The sequence below is a fragment of the Leptonychotes weddellii genome, chromosome 9, assembly GCF_054177405.1.
Source record: "Leptonychotes weddellii isolate Sample4059 chromosome 9, ASM5417740v2, whole genome shotgun sequence".
Lineage (NCBI taxonomy): Eukaryota > Metazoa > Chordata > Mammalia > Carnivora > Phocidae > Leptonychotes > Leptonychotes weddellii.
In genome coordinates, this window is record NC_138377.1 from 67,654,962 (window position 1) to 67,681,388 (window position 26,427).

Here is a 26,427-nt window from a genome sequence, read left to right on the forward strand (position 1 = left end):
GGGACACCATTAAGAGAAACAATCTACACATCATTGGAGTCCCACAAGGAGGAGAGGGAAAAGTAGAAAACTTAAATATTGTTGAGAACTTCCCAAAACTGAGGAGATCTTTAACATCCAAGTTCATGAAGCTAGTAGGTCATCCCCAAACCTACAGAATGGGAGAAAATATTTACTAACCATGTATATGACTAGGAGTTAATGTCCAAAATATATAAGGAACTCATACAACTCAAAAGCAAAAGACCCCAAATAAGCCAATTAAAAATGTGCAGAAGACATAAATAGACATTTTTCCAAAGAAGACATCCAGATGGCCAAGAGACACATGAAAAGATGCTCAACATCACTCATCATCAGGGAAATACAAATCAAAACCACAATGAGATACCACTTCACACCTGTCAGAATGGCTAGTATCAAAAAGACAAGGAATAGTAGATGCTGGCAAGGATGTGGAGGAAAGGGACCCCTTGTTACTGTTGGTAGGAACAGAAATTGGTGCAGGTGCTATGGAAAACAGTATGAAGATTCCTCAAAAAAATAAAAACTAGAACTGCCATATGATCCAGCAATTCCACTTCTGGGTATACACCCATAGGAAACGAAATCACTACCTCAAAGAGATACCCACACCCATATGTTCACTGCAACATTATTCACAAGAGCCAAGACATGGACACAGTCTGAGTGTCTTTTGATGGATGAATGGATAAAGAAAATGTGAACGAACACACACACACACACAGAGGAATATTATTCAGCCATAAGAGCGAAGGAAATCTTGCCATTTGCAATAATATGGATGGACCTTGAGAACATTATGCTAAGTGAAGTAAGTCAGAGAAAGACAAATACTGTATGGTCTCACTCATATGTATAATCTAAAAACACTGAAATTATAGAAATACAGAGTAGATTGCTGGTTACCAGGGGTTGGGGGAAGTGGGGGAAATGGGCAGATGCTGGTCAAAGAGTACAAACTTTCAATTAAAAGATGAGTACAGCATGGTGACCACAGTTAACAGTATTGTATCCTTGCAAGTTTCTGTTAAAGAGCTGAAATGTTGTCAATATAACAACAAAAAAGGTAATTACATAATGTCACGGATGTGTTAACTAAATTTATTGTGGTAAACATTTGCTACACACACACACACACACACACACACGTATAAAATCATCACACTGTACACCTTAAACATACATGTTATATATCAATTGTATCTCAATAAAGCTGGAAAAAATGTGATACACTCCAAAGCCTTTCCCAAACTTACTTGACTCCAAACTTCTCAACACATACATCAATTAGTATTTTCTACAAAAACGTTCCCTGGAACACCCAGTTTGGGAAACACCGTAACAGTCAGACTCATGTTGTCTTTTCAATTCCTCCACCTGCCAGGAAGAACCTGCCTGTACAGCAGGGGGAGGGAACTGGAGAAACGGAATGCTTTGGGAAAAGATTAAGTTTTGCAAAGCTAACACTGACTGATGCCAAATCAATCATCCAAGTGGCACTGGGATGGGGGGAGATATCTTTATATCCATGGCCAGGAGGTCCATGGGACTGTGGCAGAAGGGAGCCTAAGTCAGGCCCTATCCATCTGCTGCCCCACCTGGCTGCACAATCTGGGGACACTGAGGCAAAGGAGAAGGAGGACTGAGGTGAGAGCTTTCATTTGTCCCATTCCATCAGCCTCCTTCCAGAGGGTTAGAGTGTTCAGAGGACTGTGAGGTCTAGAATGGCCCTATCCACCGGATGTAGGGTGCAGGGGCCTTGGACACAGGGAAGCAGAGGAGAGAGCAGCCAGCCGGAGCCAGGAGGAAAGAACTCCTCACTGCCAGAAAAAGAGCAAGACCTTCCCCAGTGCTGCCTGCCCTGCAAGTGGGAGCCTGGCAGGACTCAGCCTTTGGCTGCTTCTCTTACCTTTGTTCAGGGAGGGCACCTTCAAGGGGATGCTGATGATCCCGACCAGGTCCTCTGTGGGCACGAGGGAGCGCAGAATTGACCTGATCCGGATGGCTTCCCCCTTTCCTGTCTGGATAAGCTGCAACGCAGGGTTGGAGAATGAGATTAAGGAGGCTCCCATACCGCTTCCCCACCCCATGTCCAAACCACCGGCAGTGACATTGTTCTTAAGGCCGGGTATGCTTCTATACTTCCCTAACTGCCACAGACGTTTAGGGTCATGGGGCAAAAGGGGAGATTTCTCTCGATTTTCCACAAGAGGTGCTACTGAGGGAATAACCCTGACTGAGGAGGTCACTTGATTCCTTTGCTGGGATTGCAATGGTCAGGCAGTTATGGGATCAAGTCTCTGCAGTAAATGCGGGGGCTGCTGGGGTTTCTCAGAGTCACTGCAATCCCGGGAGCTCTCTGTGGTCATGACGGAGGTGTTGACACTGTGGCCACAATTCTCGACTTCAGAATTCAGTGAAATATAGAAATGACTGATGAATTTCATTTCCTAAAAGTCTGATTAATGCTTGGGCTGGGGGTGGAATTTCGAGGACGTCATGGAGGATGTGAGCGTCTCAGTGGAGTTATCCCGAGATGGATAACCTGACGCATTCAACCAGGAAGGGGCCAACCAGCCTGTGCAGGGGCACATCCTCGGGAACACGGGGGCAGCAGGTACACTTCTGGGCACAGGCTCTCAGCTGAGAACTGAACTGTTACGAGGTCAGGATGGAATATGCCCTGGTCAGCTGGATGGTGTGCTGGAAGATGGCTCTTGGAGGCCCCAGGGGAAAACTGCCTATGCGCTCACCCTAGCTGCCACCTCTCATTCCTGTGGGTATAAGGGAGGCTGTCAGTGATGATGGCATCTACCCTCCCACCCCCACTTACAGAGTAGGGGCCCAAGGGAGGGGTGCTGGGAAGGGGTATGTGTCAAGTGCTGAAGCAGAGGGGCAGGCAGGAAGGAAGCACCTCCTTCACAGATGGGGCTCTAATGGCTTAGGGGTCTCATGAGGGTGTCTTCCTGAGAATAAGCCAACTGTGTCACCTGCTTTCTGAAGTGATGACAGGTGATCAGGGGAGCTGACACCTGCCCCATCCTGTTCTCAGACTGCAGAACACCCTAGTATTTCCCTTGCTCCCTTTCAAGCTTCCTTTATTTGTTTAAAGGCGTAGAAATGTAAAGATGGGCCTTGTGGATAAGGCTGGTTTATCACATAGTAGGAACCAGAATCTTCAGTTAAGAATTCTGATCAGGTGGGCGCCTGGGTGGCTCAGTTGGTTAAGTGACTGCCTTCGGCTCAGGTCATGATCTTGGAGTCCCAGGATCGAGTCCCGCATCGGGCTCCCTGCTCAGCAGGGAGTCTGCTTCTCCCTCTGCCCTCCCCTCTCTTGTGCTCTCTCTCTCTCATTCTCTCTCTCAAATAAATAAAATCTTAAAAAAAAAAAAAGAATTCTGATCAGGCTCCCCTATCAAGATTTAGACTTTCTTCTATCCACAGTACTTTTAACATAGATTCTTCCATATTGTAATAGTCTCCCTAAACACATGAGATTAAGGAGGCTAGACTGGGCTAGATTGTGTTTTAGGCAAGCCCATGACCTACTGGAAGAAAGTTAAGAGTGGATGCTGTAGTGCAGTGTTCTAACCCATAGGTCATGACCAATTAGTGGGTGTAAAATCAAATTAGTGGGTTGTGACTTGCATTAAAAAGCATATTAGTATAGAACAGCAAATATTAGAGTGAGGTGTCTGTAGTAAGGGTAAATTTTGCTTCTGGAATATATGTATACTAGGTAGCAATGGAAATTATTATTTCTTACTATACCTAAAACAATTTTTTTCATTAAGAACTTTGAAAGCCACTACTTGAATGGATTCTTTCATTAGTACTTAAAAAAATACAACATATCCACTGTTAACTTGTCAATGACCAAATACACAATCTCATCAATACCAGATACCACTGTTTATATCAACCCAATCTGCACTGCAAGCACTTTTTGGGGGATACCTTGGAATAATCCAAATGCAGTGAGCAGGGCAGAAAGAGGCAGGCAGGCACCAGAGCCTCGAATGAGCAAATCAAACAGTTCTTTTAAAGAATTACCTAGTACATTTTGTAATTAATAATTTTTAAATCTTTTCTATTTTGATATAAAAAGCAACTATTTCCTCCCTCACTTATGACATGAGGCCTTCTGTGAAATAAGGTCACTCTCTCTCTGCCCCGAGCATAGGTAAAAAAGGGAAGAGGAAGAACACAACTTTTTAGGTTAAAACTGGGGGCCTGAGAAGGCATCCCATAAACATTGAACCATCTTTTTCCAGATGCCCGCAGAGCTTATCTCCGGAAAGTAATCAAACGTGAACCATGGGAAGAGACTGCCTTTCTGGTGTCTCACACCATGGGCATTGGGAAAAGAGGATTTTCCATGTGGAGTGTCCCAATGGCCACAGTCAAGAATCAAGTTGGTCACATTCTGACCATATTGAAGGATATGGAAACATAATTTTTAGGGGCTTCTGAAACAGAATATGTGGGGGATGTGCCCAACCAGCACCACAGAGAAATCACACACACAGGGATTTGCTCAGGAGTCATTCCTTTAGAAGGCTGCAGAATCGGCAACAAGAGATGGAAACGACTTTTGATGTTAGCTGAAAGGAACTGAGAGAAAGGGGTGTTAGCAAATGCCAGAGATTGAAGAAGAAATTACATTCAGGGACTCTCCAGCGCTCTTCACTCAAGCCCCTCAAAGTTGCCCTCTGGGAACTCACGTGCATTTCAGGTGCACAGCGGCCCAGGAGATCTATAAGAGCTGAATAAAAAGACATAATTGCGTTGCCCATGTGCACGATCTCTTCATCTTCACTGTCCTCCAAGCTGCGGAGAGAGAACCAACATGGGGGAGGTGTGAGGAAGGCTGGCAGGTGTGGCCATGTTGTTAGACATGAGCTGCTTGACCTGGAAACACTCTGCTCATCCTGAGCATCACACATCCTTTCCCCGGGACACCTTCTCTCCCAACGAGGTGGTTTTACTCAGTAAGCTCAAAGGACCCAAATATTTGTCCGTGGAATTCCTATGATCCCCTGAACTTTAAGGCCTACGTACTGCCATGAGCTGATCTTGCAGACCATACATACCCATGGAGTGGCGCAGTAATCCCCAAAGCTCCTACCAACCGTTCATTCCATTTCCCTTCTTGAATGTACATGGAAAGCATACCGGACATGGAGCCAGGAGGGGTAAGTCCATGCCCTGGATCTGTTGCTAACAAGCTATATGACCCCAGCCTCGGTTTTTTCATGCAACGCGAGGAAGGTGCAGCAGATTACATTTTGGGTTCTTTCTAGTTCTACCAGATCACCTACCAGAATGAATAACCAAAAAACCCCCCAACTGGCTAGAGAATTACCCCTGTTGGGTCATACCCATTCTCCAGATTCTGGGGTCTGATCTAGAGGCTATGATAAAGGAAAGGGAGCTGGGCATGATACACCAACTACATCCTGAACCTTTAAATACTGGGATTATTGATGCTGTAGTTTTTCACATACTGCACTCTCTTTTTTACCTAAGGAATCAAATCAAAACACTTTCAGAAGGGAAAGTGGAGGGTACTACCTTTTTAAAAGTGAGGTAAGAGAGGAGGCACTGAGGTTTAAATTCTGAAGGGAATGGGCTGAAGTGAGACTGTGGCCGTTAGTAACCTTGGTCAGTCCAGTCTTTAGCCTCGGCAGCTTCCTCCTGTAGTGATGCCATGGGGAGGTGTAGTGGTGGCTGAAAGAGCTTGCAGACGTCTCGATCTGCCCGTTGGTGTAGGAGTGGAATAGGAGAAACGCAAAAGGGTGAAGGTGATCCTGACCACTAGGTTTACTGGGAGAGTCAGGACAGCAGTGTGCTTGACAAAGTGATTTAAAATATTTTAACTACAACTATAAAGAACCTGTGCTTTCCCCACCAGGGGGAAGTTATCGATATTTCCTTCATAATCCAGGTACTGACCATCTTCGGGAGCTCACCAACTATATCAGCGCCGCAAGGCAATTCCATTCACTTACACTTCTCTCTTGTATCCCTGAGAGGGGAGGTCGAGGGCTGGGTTCTCAGAGATCTTAATGGCGCCCTGCATGGCTGCCAATAGACCGTTTCCTCCTTCACCTCGCAGGGCTGGGCCGAAGCACTCCGGGCGTCTGATGAGCAGCTTGACCACAACACTAGCATTTTCTTCCACACTTTCGCCTAAGGAAAAGGGGCATTATTTCCTTTTTATTGGAAAGGACAACCCCAGGGTTTATTTCTAAATTGACGAGGTTGGGAGAACAGTACTGGCTTGAGCTTGTCACTCATTTGTAAAATTAGGAGGTAAAACTGGTAGAGAGAAAGGTGAGCTTTGATAAATTAGGTCCAGATCTGTTTTTGAAGTATTAAGATTAACCATTATAAAACAGAATCTTAAAGTTCAGGATTTTGTGCTGTGATTATTTCACTACATTTAGATCCTCAGAAAGCAAAAAATGCACTACTGAGTCTTCCCCAGATTACTGATTCAGTCACAAGTGACTTAGAGGACAAAGAACTTGACATCTGGGGCGCCTGGGTGGCTCAGTTGTTAAGCGTCTGCCTTCGGCTCAGGTCATGATCCCAGGGTCCTGGGATCGAGCCCCGCTTCGGGCTCCCTGCTCTGCAGGAAGCCCGCTTCTCCCTCTCCCACTCCCCCTGCTTGTGTTCCCTCTCTCGCTGTGTCTCTCTCTCTCTGTCAAATAAATAAATAAAATCTTAAAAAAAAAAAAAAAAGAACTTGACATCTTTGTTAACTTCACGAGAGGCTGTGAAAACCTACCTCCTTCCTTCCCTGAGAAGAGGTAAAATGGTAACTCAAGCTGATGTGCCTCAATTAAGATCTAAGGAAACAACATGTTAGCCCCCCAAATGCATTCTCAGAGTCTAAACACGTACCTCAGAACAACCAAGTTTGTGTGGATGGACATCAGGGCGTTTCTGACATTATTGATCCAGATAATCTACTTGGTAAATTTGTCCTGGTTATTCCTAAGTTACCTCTCTGGGAAGCTGAAGGTTGGAGAATTGTATTCTGCTGGTATTTTCTCTTTGGAAGAACATGGACAACTAAGACAGGGCTCATTTCTCAAAGCAGTGATGAAGCGGTGGAACTGGAACACTTAGGGAGGGGGAGCCAGTGGCTCTCAGAGAAAATTCTTGTCACTGAAAGCAGTTCTACAGCTTGTTCAAACAACTTCATGAAACACATCTTCTGCCTCAGATGAAATCTTAATTTGTGTTGAGAATTTATCCCTGGGCTAAGACTCTGAGAAAAGACTTTTTTGATGTTGTGTATCAGATGAAGGCTGACAAAAATTTTTTCTACAAGATCGTCAGATATCCTTGGAGGATTGAGCTCTCTAACAGAGGCTGGCAACTTGCATGAACCAAGTCATTCCAAGTGGTTGAGACTTATGATCTCTTCCTTAGGGCTTTCTAACCTATGGAGGAAGGAGCTGGGCATAGGTCAGTAAACTACTATGGCAGCACAGAGAGCAAATGAGGAACTGTTTCCCCATTTGGTCATTAATTCAACCATTCATTAAGCTCACATTACTCATTAGTCACTGATTCTTTGGCCCAGTGGACAAGCAGTGTAGAAGACAGGCAAGCCTGGACCCCAGAATGAGATGAGTGGAAAGGTCTATTTACCTGCAGCAGAGCTTCCCAAATACCTTACAGATATGTGAGCAAGAAATAAATGCTTATTATTCTATGCCATTGAGACTATAATGCTTTTTGTTATGCAGCAGAGGTCAATTAACACAGGCTGAGAGTAGAAACAGGGAAATAGTTCCTATGCAGCCCCAGTGGTCCAGGTGGAAGATAATGATGGTGTGGAGTAGGATGTGGCCAGTGGAGATGGAGAGAAATCCAAGTTGATGGATTCCAGGTAAATTTTAGACACTGAGCCTACAGAATTTTAAGTGGATTGAATATGGGGATAAGGAAAAAGTCTGAATGGAGGATGCCACCTAAGATTTTTGAGTATCTGCAGTTAGTAGTGCTAGCTAGGGACATGGGGAAGCTAAGAGAACAAGTCTGGGGCAGATATACAAATTAAGCCTTAAGATCTACAAAATGTGAAATGCCTATCCAACGTTCAAGTAGAAATATCAAGTAGGCAGCAGGTTACACAAGTCTGGGGCTCAGGGAAGAGAAAAAGGATGGAAATGTGTATTTGGGGGACCATTAGCAAACATGTGGAATTTAAAGATAAGGGATTGAATGAAAATCTTGCAGGATGGACTGGTATAGTAGTCCAGAAATTCTGGAGGCTAGTATTTAATTCCAGAATCATGCTAAAATGTTGCCCATGTATCTAGAGTTTGGATCCATATCGCTTTTTCATGAAATGTGTTAAATAAAACTTGAGTGAGCCTGAAACCTGGAGTCAGAGTTGAGGTGTGCTCTAATAGAATAGAACTCACCTGTTAAATAGGGACATTCTCACTGACTTGATGAAAATCAGTTTGTGGTGAGTATCAGGATCATAATACTGTCACTTTGGGGGAATAATGTTGATGAAGCAGCTTTTGCCCTGCTTTACTATTTCAGTTAAAATCCACAATATTATGTAGGTACCAGGCTTCATTTGCCATTGTTATCAATAAAATAATTGATGAAGAGCCCATGTACATATGGATTCAGCACATTTGGGCTCATGCCAAAATGCTCAGCCATCAGAACTGCTGGAATCCCACAGGCAGCAGTGGAGGAGAAATGCTGAATAATTTACTTAGCATGAAAATAACAAGGCCACACAGCTTTTCACCCCAGCCAGATTTCCTCATTTTGGTGTTCTGGGTATTCATTTGCCATTGGCTTATTTATTTTGAGTGATTTTTTTTTATTATGTTCGGTTAGCCAGCATATAGTACATCATTAGTTTTTGATGCAGTGTTCAACAATTTTCTATTACTCGTGTTGTTTTGACTATCTCTGGGTTTTTATAGTTTCACTTTGAGTTTTTACAGATGGAGTCACATTTCCTTGTCTTTGTCACTATAAGCCCATCTTGACCCCAATGACCAATTTCCTTCTCCTTCTCAGGCACAGGGATTCAAGAAGCTCCATTGGGAGAATGAGGAAGGTGGCGTAGAAGATATTTCCCAAGCCTCATAACTGGTGAGATGTTGTAACTCAGACATTAAGTACCCAACCCCCACTAGTCATATCTCAATTGCACCTCATATTCTATCTTCTCTCACCATGATAGCCTGAAGTGTCTCCTGAGTACAACACTGTGATGTTGTTTATAATTGTCTTAAACTGTTATTTAAATCTTTTACTGTTGGTCAATTTTTCAAAAGTTTGCCGAATCTTTCCAACTATATTGTAAATGTGAGAATAAGAACAATGTCTCACACATTTTAATCCTAACCATCCCTAGTCTTCAGTACCAATCACACTTAAGAGTGGTTATTACATCCTTTCTGACTCTGATAACATAAATACATGGATGGAAATGACCCGGCTGATTCTTTTAAGCATCTGTATCTACTGTGCCCTTCAAAGGTACCAAAGCTATTTTGTGCCTTTGACCCTAAAATTTTTTTTTCCAGCTTTACTGAGATAAAATTGATATATCTTAAAAGAGTCACGTCTCCTAGATCAAGGGCCAATCAGTAGGCTCTGACCACACTACTCTGTTAAACTATGTCCCTTCGTTTCTTCACGATGTGTTATTCAACACTTGCCTTTCCCCCCAGGTATTCCTAGATTCACTCTACCAGATTCCAACAAGCACTGTCATTTTTGGCATGTCGCTAGTCACACATGTCACTATGTAGATAGGTGTAGTCAGTTACAATGTTTTTAGTAATTATTCCATGTACATTTCTCATAATTCCACTTAGGTTTCCTCTGTTTCTGGCTTTGACTTATGCCTTCAGGGTTTTTAGAGCATGTCTCTTCTCACATCTCATGGCCTGTCATATACACTTCCCATGTCACCTAATGGATACCCAAGGTATGGTCACTGATGACAAATCTGCCTAGGAAAACAGATTCATCAAAGCTAGGAATATTGTGTCCCTCACAACTAAGTTTATAGCCTGGGAAAGATATCACTAAAATACTCCAAGGACTCAAAGGAATCACAGAATAACTTTTCCCTTTTTCTTGTGGATTGTTAAGTAATCTTCCTCCTTGGAATCTACATTAGGAAGGGATTAGTCAGACACCCTGACACATCTGTGTCTAGACTGGTTATAAAGTTTACAACTGCTGGGTAAATAGAAGCTTCTCAGCTTCATTACTCCCAGAGTAAAACACAACCCAAGGCTTCTGAGCAAGCTAATAAAAAAAAGTGGAGCAAATTATATGCTTTAAGAAGTTTCTTTTCAAAACAAATCTTGTTTAAGAAGATTTAATACAAACATTAAGAGAGACTAGTAAAATAATGTTAGAAAGAATTTTCCAATTTTATTATTTTGATATAGAAGAGCTTTTGATTTGGCTTTTAAAAATTAAAAAAAAATTAATACCAAACAGTAATTAAATAATGCTGCAATTTTTGAACAGCTCAAAGGAGAAAATGCTTTTTCTCTTTGTCCATTCATTAGAAAGACTGTACTACCAAGACAATACTGTACAATGGTGTGAGTAATGTTTGGCCTCTGGGGCCAAACTGCTCCAGTTCAAATCCTGGCTTTACATCCTACTAGCTGTGTGATTCTGGGCAAGGTACTTAACCCCTCTAAGCAACTGGGTCTCTTTCTCTGTAAGATGAAGAAGATAACTGTACCTCTCTCATTGGATTTTTGTATTATGTGAGTTAATACGTCCAAAAGTGCTTTGAACAGTTCCTGGCACATGGTTAAGTGCTCAAAAAGGGTTAGCTGCTATCATCACCACCACCATCCTCACCAACTCCATCATCACTCACCACCACCCACCACAGTCACCCCCACACCCCACTATGACAATCCACCCCACAACCATCACATCTCACCAACACCCACTATGACCAGCCCATTGTCACTCATCACTACGTACAACCATCACTGCACCTCTCACTAACCACCACCCACTTCAATCACCCCCAAAACCTGCTATGACCACTACTCAACCATCATATCCCCCAAACAATATCATCACCAACTACTACCCACTATTACCATCCCACCATCATCCACCATAGCCACCTGCCACCACCTACCATTATTCATCATCATCACTCTCACCACCTCCCATGATCACCTATAATACCTTTATCTTTTACTGCTGAGTAGAGGCCACAAACAGTCCTTTCTAATCACCTTTTAGACATGGAAACTTATAAAGGGCTTTGAGATCCCTAAAGAATCTATTTATCAGAGTCTTCCCATTTCAAATGCCCTAATATTCTTGTAAAGATCATAAACAACAATGACAACTATCATGATTGCAGGCTTACTACATTTCTGGCACTGTGCTAATCTAAGTTTTCCATGGATTATTTCATTTAAGCCTTACAACAACTATGTGAAGTACATACTATTGTTATCTCTACTTAACACACACACACACACACAAACTGAGGCTAGGGAAGTTTTAGTAACTTGCCTAAACTTGCAAAGCTAGTAAGTGGCAGTTATATTTGTACCCCAGATACTCCACCCTCCAGCCTAAAGTCTTCCATATCACTCTGCTGTGCTTAAAGCACTCCTTCTCCTTCTTTAGGGGTGCAAGAAGATTCTAACGTTTCTTTCTCACACTCTCCATCTATCTTTCTTTCGTGCTTCCCCTGGGACAGGCTACTCCCACCATTTCAACTACAGATGATGTGCGAGTCTCTTCAGTCCCAATCTGTGGACTGATTGATCTCTCTCTCTCTCTCTCAAAACTCAATCAGGGCATCCCCATTTTGGGGTCACACACTGCAAAATCAATGAACTGTTGGTTTGAATGAAACCAAGCTCATTATCTTCTATTACAAACCATTTTCTCCTTCTCACATATCTGTCTCTTTCCCTTTCTCCTTCTCTCCTTCTCTCCTTCCCTCCTTCCCTCCTTCCCTCCTTCCTAGAGAGGGAGAGGGGAGAAACAGAGGGAGAGGGAGAGAGAATCTCAAGCAGGCTCCATGCCCAGTGCAGTGCCCTACCTGGGGCTCAATCTCACAACCCTGAGATCATGACCTGAGCCAAAATCAAGAATCAGATCTTTAACCAACAGAATCACCCCAGCTCCCCTCACATCTTTATTTCTTTTTCTCCCTATGCTTAAATCTCTAAGCTTCAATGTGACTTCCATTTCTTTTTATCAACACAACCAGGCCCAACTACCATAATCATCATCATCACCTAGTTGTATAAATACTGTCTCTGTAATTTCTTTCAAATGTATCTCCCCCATTCCATTCCTACCACCATTATTATCATTTAGAAACTCATTATTTTAACCTGGGCACAGAAGTTCCCAGTGGTTCCCATCAGTCTCTCTCCAGTTAAAAAGGTTTCCCAGTTCTCTGCAACTGAATCTAAACTTTTCAGCTTAGCATCTAGGTTCTTTCTGTTATAGCTGCCTACCTACCTTTTAAACCTCATCTCTTGCCACTGTCATCCACCTATCTATCCTCCAGACCAACAGATTACTCTCTTTCCTGAGCACAGCATGCTTTAGTCTTGAGGCAACTGTTCATGCTGCTCCCCAGCTGGATCACCTTTCCTGCATCTATGCATCTGGGAAATGTGACCCTTTGAAGCTCATTTCTAATATCACCTCCTCCATGAGGCCTGCTCTGATCTTCTCAACAGGATGTGAGTTTCCCCTCATGAAGCCCTACAGGACTCTGTCCCTGCCTTACTCTACTTATTATAGTGACCTCTGTTCATGTCTACTCTCCCTTACTAGACTATACATTTTTGGGAAGCAGAAGCTATTTATCTTTTGCCAAAACCAAATGTGGCCTTTATATTATAGAGACACATATACATTACATCAAAATGTATGTATTGGGGCTTCTTGGTGGTGCAGTTGGTTGAGCATCCAACTCTTGGTTTCAGCACAGGTTATGATCTCAGGGTCTTGGGATTGAGCCCCTGCATGAGGCTCTGCGCTTAGCACGGAGCCTGCTTGAGATTCTCTCTCCCTCTGCCCCTCCCACTCATGCTCGCTCTCCAATAAATCTTTAAAAAAAAAAATAAAATGTATATATTTTCCTACTGATGGGCCAATTTGCTAGAGTTCATTGCTTTATGAAACTGCACTATAAAGAATATGCAATGGGTGCCTGGATGGCTCAGTCGGTTAAGCGTCTGCCTTCAGCTCAGGTCATGATTGCAGGGTCCTGGGATCGAGCCCCGCGTCGGGCTCCCTGCTCAGCAGGAGAGTCTGCTTCTCCCACTTCCTCTCCCTCTGCCCCTGCTCGTGTACTCTCTCTCCTGCTCACTCTCTCAAATAAATAAATAAAATCTTAAAAAAAAAGAATATGAGAAAAAGGCATAAAACCACCTGAAAGCAAAGGGAGTAGACTAGACTAAACATTTTGGTCTAGAGTTTAGTTCAATATGGTCATATGTAACCAGGATAAGCAAATGTTGGAGTTTGGGCAATCTCAATAGGAACAGAGCTAATGGATTCCTTTACCTTCATAACCTATATAGACAGTCCCACTAAAATGACTCATAAAGCTCTTGATCTTGTGAAGGTGGCCAAGATGAATGAATACATTAGTCCTGGCTTGATTTGTGTCATACAGTCTACTCAGATAATTTAGTGAGATTTATGAACCCTTAAAAACCACTTAAAAATTTTTCCCTATTATCACAGTTACTCTGAATTAATTCTGCACATGCGGTCATTTGGATTGAAAGTGCAACAGACTGTTAGAGGATTTGCTGACATTGGCCTCAAAGAAAATGGAATTCAGCAATGCTGGAGATGAATAGATAGGGACACTGAAGAGTAGAGAGAGCAGCAGAAGATGGGTGATCAAGAATCTGGCTGGATGAGACCCAGGAAGAAAAGGGGGGAAAACCAGGATGATGGAAATCATTCAAATATTAAGAGCAGAGTGTATTACAGTAGAGGAAGGTAAGCAGGTGGGATGGGGATGAAAGGAGACAAGAAAAGTACACAGTAATACAATGATCCCGTCGTGGCAATATACTTTGAGATAAACTCTTACACTTAGAACATTTGGTCTGATTGCTCATGAGCAGCAATCCCTCTTTGCAATCATGTAATGAGCCAAGCTGGATTTGTTAGCCTGGAACTCCAAACTGGGAGAAAGGAGAAGGATCATGATTCTCATGTGAATATAATGAATTAGCATTAGAACAAAATCTTGGGGGACAAGGTACATTTCCAAGAAAGCAGCCCACTTAATTTTACACAATATTCAGTATATTATACTCAGGGAACTAAAGAAGTTTTGTAGACTTGGAATTCATTATAAATGGGAAGTAATTTGTGTTAAGAAGAATAGTATTTAAGGTTGCCACAGAAATACTTCTCTCTTGGGAGTTTAGTTACCTTTTACAGCTATTTAGTTATTCTTAATTTTTATGCATGCATGTATCCATCTATCCAACAGTCTAAGGATCTGAAGGCACATCTGCATTTAGCTTTGTGAAATTGGTGAGATGAAGATATTAATAATTCCTGCTTTTCCTGAGAGAAGAGGTACAAAGCCGTGAAAAAAGCCCTAGCCTCTGCCTTGATTTTCTTGCTGCATCTGGCACTAGCGCTCAGTAGTCTGTCCATCGGACGCTATTCTTGATCCTTCTCTGGCCTGATTCTCCCTGAGCCTGTTTGGCCAGCTGCCACTTATAGGCAGGAAGAAAGGCAAAGGACCTCTCTTTCCTTATATGTCCCCCAGTTTATGCCACCCTAGATCTGAAAGGCATTAAAAATCTGGGACTCACTGTTCACAAAGACGGCAAACCTCAGGAAGGACAGGTAACGTTCCCCTTCAATGGGGTTCCAGCCGACATCAGGGTATCCTTTGGCTAGAAGCATGGGACAGCTCTGCAGGCCACAGCCTGCCAAGTAGGTCACCACCTGCCAACAACAGTACAAAAGTAAGTGTCTACGTTTTTTATAAGATAGCTGTCAGGCCTATAAAATTCTGGGGACAGAAGGGCTTTCATTCTCCCAGAAGCTAGAGAGAGCCCCAAACTTTTAAGTTAATAATTCAGTAGGTTTGAAACCAGAACTTCCAATTCATTATTGTTTCCAAGTAACCAATAGGACTGATTATCACTCTTAGGGAGGAATACTCCATGAGCTCTCAGTTCCTTGGTTTTCCCAGTTCTGGCAAGAGGGAACTGCCATTTAAACACAGCTCTAATGGGGCGCCTGGGTGGCTCTGTAGGTTAAGCGTCCGACTCCTGATTTCGGCTCAGGTCATGATCTCAGGGTCACGAGATGGAGCATTGCGTTGGGCTCTGCGCTCAGTGGGGAGTCTGCTTGAGATTCTCTCTCTTCCTCTGCCTCTCCCCCCACGTGTGTGCGCACATGCTCACACACTCTCTCTAAAAGTTAATAGATCTTAAGGAAAAAATAAACACAGGCCTAACTAGGAGGCATCTGGGGAGATAAGGGGTCCAGGAGGGCTATGTTCATTTGGCCATGTTATTTTAAGGCCGAAGTATTCAGTTACTGGTTGACTCTGAGTGGGCCCTTGACAAATTGGGGATCCCTACTTAAGTTCTGCATTACCAATCATGGTTTCAAGTCAAAAGCCAAGATGTTAAGGTTGGGGTGGTGAGTGAGGGTGCCATGGCCAGTTAAGGACTGGGATTCGTAGTGTTCTCTTTGCTTCCGGGTCACCGGATCTCAGCCCTGTGATCTTGTAGACTAGTTTAGAACTTGCCTACTTTTTAGAAGGTGTCAAGCAAAAAAAAAAAAAAAAAGGCCTGGCAAATAGACCTTTGCTTGAAATGCAGTTGTTATTCTTTTTTTTTTTTTCCCAGTTGTTATTCTGATTTAGCCTTTGACATTTTATGTGTACAAGGAGAAGGGGAGAATCCACGGTGCTGCAAAAATCCTCAAAGTCATTCATTTTTGAATCCCCAGAGCCCAGCATATAGCAAATAGTCAATACATAGTTTTCAAATGAATCACGTATTTGCTGATGTCAAATACTCTAAGTCCTTTTGTAAGAATAATGAATCTAAGGCACAACTCATATGAAAGTCATCACGTTTTTTTTTCTTCTTAAACCAGTAAAGATACTATTCTGCTTGGAGCTCGGACTTGATTTGGCCTTTAAAGTGTCAGGAAAACATCAATACAGGCAGGAATTAGGCAGTGTTTTCAAAGTTATAGAAGCAGCACATTTCACTGGCCACTGAAATAAGCGCCACGTGTGTGTGTGTGTGTGTGGGGGGTTGTTGTTCAATCTTAAGGGACCTAATTTCTGCTGTGATCAATGGAAAGGAAGAACGGCAGGAACTCTCCCAGGAACCACACTTGGGTGATTTCCTGACACTGGGCTGAAAAAAGCCCGTAGCACTGGGCTGAGCTGCTGAGCCACTGGAACCACTGGAAGACGGGGTAGCAGACCTCATCCTGCCCCTTTACTCGTCTCCCTAGGTCCCCCTTTCTCCCCTTTCCCAGCCTCCCGGCCTCTCCTTATCCCATCCTGCATCTTCCAAGGGAGGCTTAGGGTCATTGTCAAGCAGGGTCATTTCAAAAGCTGAACTGCAGCTAAGGAGGGGTACTGAGTACTAAATCTCGTGGCACTGTCCTGCTGTAAGAGAACCATCAGCCACTTTCCTATACAGGCATCAGTTACCTCACAAACTAAAACACGGAGGTTTTATTTATTTATTTTTTTTGAGAGAGAGAGAGCGTGTGCGAGTGAGCGGTGAGTGGGAGGGGCAGCGGGGGAGGGAGAGAGAGAATCTTAAACAGGTTCCACACTCCCTGATACAGGGCTCGATCTCACGATCCTGAGATCATGACCTGAGCCGAAATCAGGAGTCAGACACTTCACCGACTGAGCCACCCAGGCGCCCCAAAACACTGAGTTCTTGATTGCTGTTTCAGTGCATGTGGAGCAGAGTTTGACTGAAGTCTGTCTCACTAGCAGACCAGGAATAGCCATGGCATTTGTGGAAAAGCGTTCACACAATGTACTGCTGGGAGGCAGAACATTTGAGTCTGTGTGTGTATGGGAGGGGGTGTGTCTTGTTTCAGATCCAATTGGTTCTTCTCGCTAAAACCAGGCTGTGTTTTCTAAAATACAAGTCATGTTGTGTCACTCCTCTGCTTAAAGCCCTCCGATGGTTTCCTTCGCTCTTGGCTCTACAGAGAGGTCCTAGCATTGAACAGGTAACAGCATGGCCTCTGGAGCCAGACTCTTTCAGATCCTGGCTCTTACACTTAATAAACCTCACGACGCTGAGCATATTAGCTAACCTCTCGATGCCTCAGTTTCCTCTCCTATAACTGGGGGCACTAACAAAAAGGCATGTTCTGAGGGTCATGTTCATGTGATTTAATTCAGAGTGGACCGGGCCCACGGTGACCATGTAGGAGTATGAACGTCTACCATGAACAGTTATGGTAGCATCAAGCCCAATTCCCTACTGTCCCTCCTCACTCCCCAGGCACTCCCTTCAAACACCCCATGATTCCTCACATCCACTTTCCCAGTTCTCGGGCACACCATGCTCTCCTCATTAACCTCAAACATTCCCGGCACACTTTCCCCAATGGTGTGGCTGCTTGGTTTCTACTCTTCCCTCAGCTCATCACTCTCCTGAGTGACCTTCCTGATCCCCTGGTCACGGTGAGCCCTGCCTCGCCCACACACTTCCAAACCCCCTGTTCAGTGGATGACCTCCTACTTGTCCCCCTTGCCCTCAACACATCAGTCTCCTTCATACTCAGGGAGTATACTGTGAATCTTGGCAGCCACCTAGTCAAGGAAATAGCCCCAAAATGAAGGGTGAAAGATGTAGGTGACTCAGCCTCCAGTCATCACCACCAGTGGGGGCGCATTTCACAGTCCCCATGTGGGGAGTCTCAGTTTTGCTTCAGCTGAACCTGCAGAGGATGTGTGGGCCTTCTTTATCAGTATACTGATTATACAGTTTTCTGTCATGTTTCTTTCTTTAGTGTGTGGACTTAAAAATTCGATGATACAGAACTTTATTAAGATCCACAGGTCTCTGGTGATGTTCCATGTAGACCAGTGAGGCTGGGCCTCCACATACAGAGAACACAAATATCCAGATACCCATGTCTATGACGTTGGCTCTTCCTGCCCATAGGAGATGCTCTGGTCCTAATTATCAGACTGCTGCCAGTTACTCACTTTCTACCACATTTTCATGGAGTGTTGAAGAGGTTCTGATGGAGACCCAGTCTTCGGTCTGCATTTCCTTGGCTTGGCTAGGCTACAGGCAGGAGAGGGCAAGCACATTGCCTCCCCGGGGCCAGTTACCTTCTCGAGGTCCGGTTCTTCTAAGCCCAGCGCTAACTCGTTGTTGTCCATCACGGAGGAAGCTGCCACATCCAGTGGGGTAGATCCTCTCATCGAAGGGGAGGCTGAGGAAGGAAGAGAGGAGAGAGAAAGGGATGGGGGCCGCCCAGTGCTGAGCTGAGGTTGCAGTGCCCACTCATGGTCAGGAGAGGGCAGCAAACACACTAAACCTGGGTCCCATCGTTGTTCAGAGGGGGCTGCCTGCCCAATTTAAGAACAGCTCTGTTTATTATCCTTGTCCCCACACTCATTACTGATTGCGAATATGAAGTAAGTTAGAAAATCGGTTGACAGAATTAGCCGGGACCATGTATTTTCAAGTACTTTCATAACATGATCCTTCTTGGGGGCCCTACCTCGGTGATCCCTCAAAAGGTAGAGAGGCCACTTAACCAACTAAGCTCAAATGACTTGGCCATGTCTAGGGCCACCACCCAGAATTTAAAAATAGCCTCAAACAGCATGAGTTCATATAGTTCTATCAGGTCACCAGTGTTGTCTTTGATTTTCCTTTGTTTGATTCTTAGGCTAGAATTAAGAAAAACTTTTTTTTTTAATAAAAGGTTGGTAGTCTGAGGTTGCATTTGATAAATCAGAAACTTGAGATTTCAGATTTTACATGGACGTAAGCGTGGTTTTGCGTCTTTCACAAATTCCCTTGGTTTACACCCAGGACAATGAGTGAAGCATATGCACTGTGTTGTTTTTTTTTTGGTGGTGTCGATGGATTCACACTGCTTATCCACAGTTGCTCGTGGCCAGTCCACCCTGCCGCTTAGGAGAGCACTGTCTAGTTGGCTGATGGGACAGGTACGTAGCCGACAGCCAGCCTGCCAAGCAGGGCTCGGATCTCTGGCCTTGCTCTGTCTCATCAGCGCTGCTCCCTGGTCAGCAGAGTGGGCTGGGGGTGGGGGAGCTGCGTCCCCGGACTCGATCTGCAATCTCAGGCAGCATCTCATAAGCCATGAGCCACTGGTCCCAGGGGAGACAAGGGAAAACTCTGTGACTACGCCAACACAAATCTGTCACTGGTGCTGGTGGGAAGCAACATCTCTCCTTAGGTTGGACAGCAGAGACATCATGTCGTCATTTCATTTATTTTTAGATCAGGCAGGTTCCTTCTTATGTTTAAAAATACCTTAGCAGGTATGTAGCTTCTTTCCCTTTCCCTCCTAAGCGGTCAGCGGGGGGGGGGGGGGGGGGGTGTCACCTCCAAGCCCAAATGTGGAAACGGTACCATGACATACCTAGGCCAACACTGCTATTCTCCAGCAGGTAACTTAGATGCTCAAACATGGCCTTCTGATTTTGCCGGCTAATTCGACAGAAATAGCAGAGGAAACGGCAACAGCTAGCAACCATTTTTGGAAAAGCAATCTGTAGGGAGAAGAAGGAAGTGTCAGGGAAAAGAGTCCATCGTGAGTCCTTTCTGAAAAGTCTGACTTTCAAGAGTCTTAGGGTGTGCAATCAATGGACTTCCACCTGTCAGTACTGGTGTAAGCTATGAACAGTTTGGAAAATGAATTTTCTCCTTACTTCCAGTGTTTTCCAAGACTTACTCACTTATTCCAAGACAGAGTGGACACCTGAGAAGAGGCTTCCCAAGATATTGAGAGCTAATTTTAGCTCCTGAAATATCTTTCTTACAAAGGAAAAAGAGGTCAAACAAGAATCCTAGACACCCTCCTATGTCACATGAAATTGCGTGACCCTACATGAGACTATTGTTTCCATCTGGGAAGGGAGTGGACAGAACTCTGATGAGAAAGTATTATAACAGGCCCGAGTCCTCTGGGTAAAGGCAGGCCCCTGGAGTTGTGGGAGCCTGATGAGCATTGCCCTCTCAGGCTGTTGAGCCTTCCCCAATTACATTTTTCTTCTTCCCTAGTCACTTCTGTCCTCAATGACTGCTCTCCAATGGGCTCCCATAGCACCTGTAATCTGATTCATATAATTTAGCACTGAGATACCATCTTCTGTTACTGCTGATTGCACTTGGCTTCTCTCCTTAACAAAGTAATTAGCATCTCTAGAGCCTGGCCACATCTTAGTTTTGATCCAGTAATGCTCAGTAAGTGGTATCTGTGTTAACCTTGCTCTGGATCCTAGAAAGTCCTTGATTTCCCCCTTTAGAATCATGGGGGTGGGCACTCTCAAAAGTAAAGTTCCGAAACCTACACGCTACCTGCTTGCTGAGGCGTGCAGACATCTGCTCAGGGCTCTTCTGCAGAGGGCCCACTTTCCCGAGGGACCAGAAGGAAGTGAGTGAGAAGGAAAGTGAGCTTGGCTTCTGTTCTTCCTTCACACCCCCACCTGTCAATACCGGTGGAACTGCTTTGCAGATCATTCATTCCAAGGACCTGGCACTCTGGAATTTCCAACATCTGAAAACATCCTCCCATCTACTGCCTTCAGACCTGAACTCTGAGCACCCCACGCAAGTTAGGATAAATGCCCAGGGAGCTCCCCCTGACAGCGGGCTTGTTATGGGGGGGCTGGCAAGGAAAGCCAATATCCTCAGGAGCTCGGTGCACAGAGCAAACACGCGTACTCCCAAGGGAATGCTGCCACGATCGTTATTAAGATCTTGTTCTCCTTTAGAGCAGCATTCTCCTGATCCAGCACAAAACACACTGGGCTCCTAAGTGGAACCCGGAGGAATTCGGTCTTGGAAGGAGCAGGGCTGAAGAGTATGGGAAGGAAACTCAGCAGGTGACCAGACTTGTGGAACGAGTGGGAAAAGCTCTGAGCCTCACTGGCTGGATTTCATCCATCCCTTGGCTATTTCCTGGCTTTATGCACATCCCTCCCTCTCCCCGGGAAGTGTCACGAGGCCATGGACACGAGCCATGTGGCCGCGAACAAGTCACCACATGCCCCCGTGTAGGGGTCAAGTTCTGGCTGAGTTCCCCTTGTAGGATTACCTGAGACTTCTCCGCGCCCAACACGTTCACCATCACCTCCATCACCGTCTCGTGCATGCCAAGGACTCGCATGAGGTTGGGATGCTGGTAAAACACCTTGTTGTTCATAATGTCTCTACGGTAAAGACGGGACAGAGCCTTCAGCACTTGCTTCTATCAGTGCTATGAGCATTCAGGGTTGAGGACACACAAATGCGCAGACACAGTGGGGGTGAAGGAATGCAAATGTGACAGGCTGGAAGGTCCGAAGAAGCTACCAGTTCAGTCAGAATATATGTGGAGTGCCTTTTTTAGCTGACAGGAGTATTCTGTGCTCATTCAGGAGTATTCTGTATTCATTTCTATGAAGTACTTTCTTTCTTTGAGACATTTCCTTCTAATGACATATTTCACAGTTGTCCTTGGTCTTTTTTTTTTTTTTTTTAAGATTTATTTATTTATTTGACTGAGAGAGAGGGAACACAAGCAGGGGGAGTGGGAGAGGGAGAAGCAGGCTTCCTGCTGAGCAGGGAGCCTGATGCGGGGCTTGATCCCAGGACCCTGGGATCATGACCTGAGCCGAAGGCAGACGCTTAACGACTGAGCCACCCAGGTGCCCCTTCCCTGTCTTTTTCCTTGAAATAGTTTTGAGACAGCCCAAATTACTGGATTTCTCTTCCTCCATGTACTCAGGGTTTTCTATATATCTATTTTCCTCCTCTCAGCCTTATATCTAAGTCTCTGTGTACTTCAGTTTTCTTAATGATGGGGATGTACCCCTTTCTTAAAGGCAGCTGTATATTAGATAGATACCCATGACATTTTGGGGCAGCAGTCTTCAAAAACCAGTGAAATTAACAATGAAATATATAAAATTGTATTTTTAAATCATTCAGTATAAATTCACACATAATAAAGGTGCAGGCAAATCAAAATGCAGGAGCAGCCTGTGACGTGGCTGTGTAATCCCTCACAGGGTGGCTAGCCTCGGCCTGTCCCTGTCCCCTGAGTGCTGGCTGCTGTTAAGAGGAGATAGCACCAGCTTTTACTGCTGCTCTGTCTACTGCAAGGGCCAGGGGAGAAGCTAATTCTGCAGGTTTGTTTTCCCATTAGAGTCTCTTCATTTCTAGTACATGCCTGATTCTTCCTTGGAAATGAATTTGAAGCATGAGAACATGCTTCATGGGGCAAGGGGTTGCCCCAACCCAGGGATCCTCAAAGTCCCTCTTCTGGGGATCGGGTGGGGTTCCTTCAGTGGGCTGGCTCCAGGGCGGTGGGATGGTACATGGAGCAGCAAGAAGGTTGTGGTCCTAGTTCTTGATTTTATTTTATTATTTTATTTATTTATTTATTTATTTTTTAGATTTTATTTATTTATTCATGAGAGATAGAGAGAGAGAGAGAGGCAGAGGCAGAGGGAGAAGCAGGCTCCCGGCAGAGCAGGGAGCCCGATGCGGGACTCGATCCCAGGACCCTGGGATCATGACCTGAGCTGAAAGCAGACGCTTAACCGACTGAGCCACCCAGGCATCCCCTAGTTCTTGATTTTAATCAAGTAACACCGTGGGCTGGTCGGTTAAATTTTTTGGGCTTTGGTTTGCTCATCCACAACATGGAACTATACCACCTAATTAAAGGAAATCTTTTTGATGTCTATAATGCTATCTTTTTGACAGCATAGTTTCTAAGGAAGAGCCGTGAGCTATTGTTATGAGGGAAGGTGCCTTGCAGAACTGACAAAAATGACTCTCTGGGTTTGTCCCAAGCAAAGAGAGGGATCAGCCAGCAGTTTCTCAGAGGGAAGCCTCAGAAGAATTCCAGTCAAAAGCTCAACTGCTCAAATAATGTCTCTCCTGTTGAGTTGAACACACTGTTCCTTCCTCTGAATTGTTTTCATTGCCTCCCTGGGGCTATTTTCTTCAGACACAAACCAAATAACTGGTTTTCTCCCCACTGCTCCTCCCCACTGCTTCTGGCAATGTCCCTTCACCTCAGTGTCCTGCCGTCTGGTCGTCGGTTCTCAAAGGTGACTGCTTCAGCGAGAATGTTATCCCATGAGGAGTGAAATCAGGATGGTGGCACACAGGGATTTTATACTACTGGATTCTGGAATATCTATATAGCCAGGTAAACCAGTTTTCCCTCCTGAAGTTCTCCTGAGGGACATGCACTCAACTGTGAATGACCTACCCCAGGCCATTGATCATGAGCAGCTCCTCTTCCTTGCCCATCCTGACACTGAGCAGGCAGCGGATCTGGCCCAGCGCGGCCAGCAGGTTGATGGTGTCGCTCACGGAGACCTGACTGATGGTGTAGGTCTTCCGCAGGGCCTGCAGCAACTCCCCGATGCTGTCATACTGTCTCCGGAGGAGGTTGAACATCATCCGGACCAACTCCGCGTCTTGGATCTGGTCCTCCTGGGCCCAGCGGATCATGGTCTGTGAGATGAGCTCCTTCAAGGTTGCTAGAAGGACGATAGAGAGGACCAGTATGGTGGCTGTCATGGCACAGGGAGAGAGCTGTGTATCTCAGCCACCCCATTCGACAAGGACATAACATCAGTGGTCAAGGTTAAAACATTCTTTTCCTAAGGGTGAATATGGCACGCAGAGAAGTGAAATACATCATCAAAAGACATATATGTGAACCATACTACAAGAAATGAATATCACAATTTTGAATGGAGAGTACTAAATATTTTATTTTGATTAAATGACATTTGAATCGATACTGGAAATAGAAGACTAAGTAAGATACTGTCCTTGTGTTCAGGGGCTCACAACCCAGTTCTTTACATTTTCATTCTGATTTTATAAAAAAAAGTTTGTCTTTATTTTATAACACAGTGTAATAAATACTAAAATGTGCAAGTGCCATGGGACAGAGTGGGAAGTAATTAATTCTGGGGCGGGGGGTGGCAGAGGCATGAGAAGGTGACACTGGTCACTGGCTCTTTCGAGTCAAGTGATATTAAACCCTGGATTTTCTCTACCATGGAGACTATTCGCCAAGTACTTTAAATATACCACATACCATGAACTGAGTAAGCCACACCATCGATGCAAGAATTCTAGAAGATATTTTGGATGACACACACATAAAACTCTGTTAGGAGATGGAGAGAAGTAGATGGAGAACATTCTATTAGGTCTGAAGATTTTGCAGCTGGACCGCTGACCATCAGCCCCTTGAACGGACTGTGTTGCTCTGATCTTCGGCAGGGGTCAGCGAACACTGCCTCATGACCACTTCCACAAGCATCAAGAGAAAAGCCAGGATGCCTCTGAATTCAGAAGTTATCAGGGCTCATACGGGTTGCACAGAAATACCCCTGGCTGCCCAGGTAACGGAAAGGTCATTGAAGTGGGATCGGATCAACCGTGGGACCTTCAGAGGTTGGACTAAGAGGCTCCTGAAAAGCGCTGACTGGCACTGGTGTGGTAGGATGGTCAGAAGGGAGAGGCAGATCTGAGGTAGAGGAAAGAGGGAAAGATGGCTTGCCAGAACGTCTGGGAGGGCACTGTGCACCCCCTCCCCATGTCTCTCACACACACATGTCTCCAGAAAATGCGATGACAGGGGTGAGAAATGCTGCTCTAAAATCACAGTTGCCTCCAAGTCTGGCTCTGCCTATCGCATTCCCACAAGGTATGGATGGCACCAAGATCCTTAATTCAGACCTGATGATAAAGGCAGAGCTTAGGGGACAATAAAGGTCATTCAGTCCATCAGTGAAGAAACTGGGAATAAGCTTAGATCGGTGCCTTTGGTAGCCTGCGCCACCTCTAACAGTCTAGTTTTCTACCTCCATGTCATTATATATGGCAGATGTCTGCTCTACATACAGTCTTGGCTCATCATGAGGATATAAAAATAGAAGTTACCAAAGCTTCAGAAGAGATCTAGATGTAAAGGATGAATTTAACTTACTGCTGGGTCTATCAACCCTGTGGGTGTTGTAGGTTCAGATGAGAGACAGGCTGCAAAACTTAAAAAAGGATACCCAGAGCAGAAAGAGGCAAAGTTAAAAGATGTTCCTAAGAGACCTCACTAGGGAGGGATTGCTGACTAATATCTGTTAGGTTAGATCATATCTCTCTCCTCTGGGGGGAAATCAGTTATTTATGGGACAGGCTGGGCTGCTGTCAGGAGCCTATTTCCTCACTGGCCAAATAAATGTAAGAGTTTCTGTTTCTCCCAGTTAATAGTCACGGTAAGGAATGAAAGCACGACAAAACCGTACAACAGACACTCTTGGACCCAATGAAAGTTTTTCTAGTCCTGTAAGTACAATTCCCCCTTCAGCCTACCTCGTGACCTGCAAGAATTATGGTTTTCTCCACTAACAGCCAAATTCTCTGCCGAGATCATTCACATCACAGTCCCTGCCGCACATGAAAAAACAACCACCAGAATTGTTAGTCAGCTCAAGGACCATCCTCTTGTCAAAGGGAATTTTACAGAGTCCTAAGGAAACCAAGTAAATATTAGTTTTCCCTTAACTTGGCTTTCAGATTAGTTCAGGAACTGGGTGAGCTCTTAGCCACACAGTGATGTAATAATCCAAATCAACATTCATAGAGAAAGGAACATTTACAGCAAAACACCTCTTGAGAGGGCCGACGAGAAAGGAGACAGCCCTTTACCTGAGAGAGTGGAGCAGGAAGCACCCGAACGGTTCTCTGTCCAGGCAAGCCTTCCAGCAAGTGTAAGAGAATGGGATCAACAGTTATGTGTGTGTGACCAAGCAGAAGCTCAATTAAAAGGAAAACATGACCCCAAGACTCTGACAGAAAAAAGCAAGACTCACGGTCGTGTTATTGATGGACAGATGCAATTCAGTGAATGCACGACATTTAAGGCCATTCTTGTAGGACAGGGTTTCAAACTGGGAGATGGAAGTTCAGAAACTGAGAGAAAGAATAACTATGAGAAGAAAGAAGACTGAGGAGAGATGGCGGGGGAGGAAATATTCCCAAGAGCCCTGAATGCACGGCATATTTCATGGCCTGACATACACTAGAGACCGAGCACCACCAAGCAAACCTAGGCTGAGTTAATGAATTT

The 26,427-nt window shown here is 44.7% G+C and overlaps 1 protein-coding gene across 1 annotated transcript in view; it reads right to left on the minus strand.

The window, feature by feature from the left end:
- The window catches only part of RYR3 (ryanodine receptor 3), a 483,582-nt gene that overhangs the window by 114,399 nt on the left and 342,756 nt on the right, over positions 1 to 26,427 (minus strand). The window contains exons 38-45 of the mRNA XM_081831839.1: positions 23,551 to 23,824; positions 21,382 to 21,496; positions 19,705 to 19,834; positions 18,419 to 18,522; positions 14,889 to 15,024; positions 6,036 to 6,216; positions 4,749 to 4,854; positions 1,934 to 2,054 (exon numbers count right to left, since the gene is read on the minus strand). Of these exons, the coding sequence (XP_081687965.1) occupies positions 1,934 to 2,054; positions 4,749 to 4,854; positions 6,036 to 6,216; positions 14,889 to 15,024; positions 18,419 to 18,522; positions 19,705 to 19,834; positions 21,382 to 21,496; positions 23,551 to 23,824 (1,167 nt within the window). The remainder of the gene's footprint in view (positions 1 to 1,933; positions 2,055 to 4,748; positions 4,855 to 6,035; positions 6,217 to 14,888; positions 15,025 to 18,418; positions 18,523 to 19,704; positions 19,835 to 21,381; positions 21,497 to 23,550; positions 23,825 to 26,427) is intronic.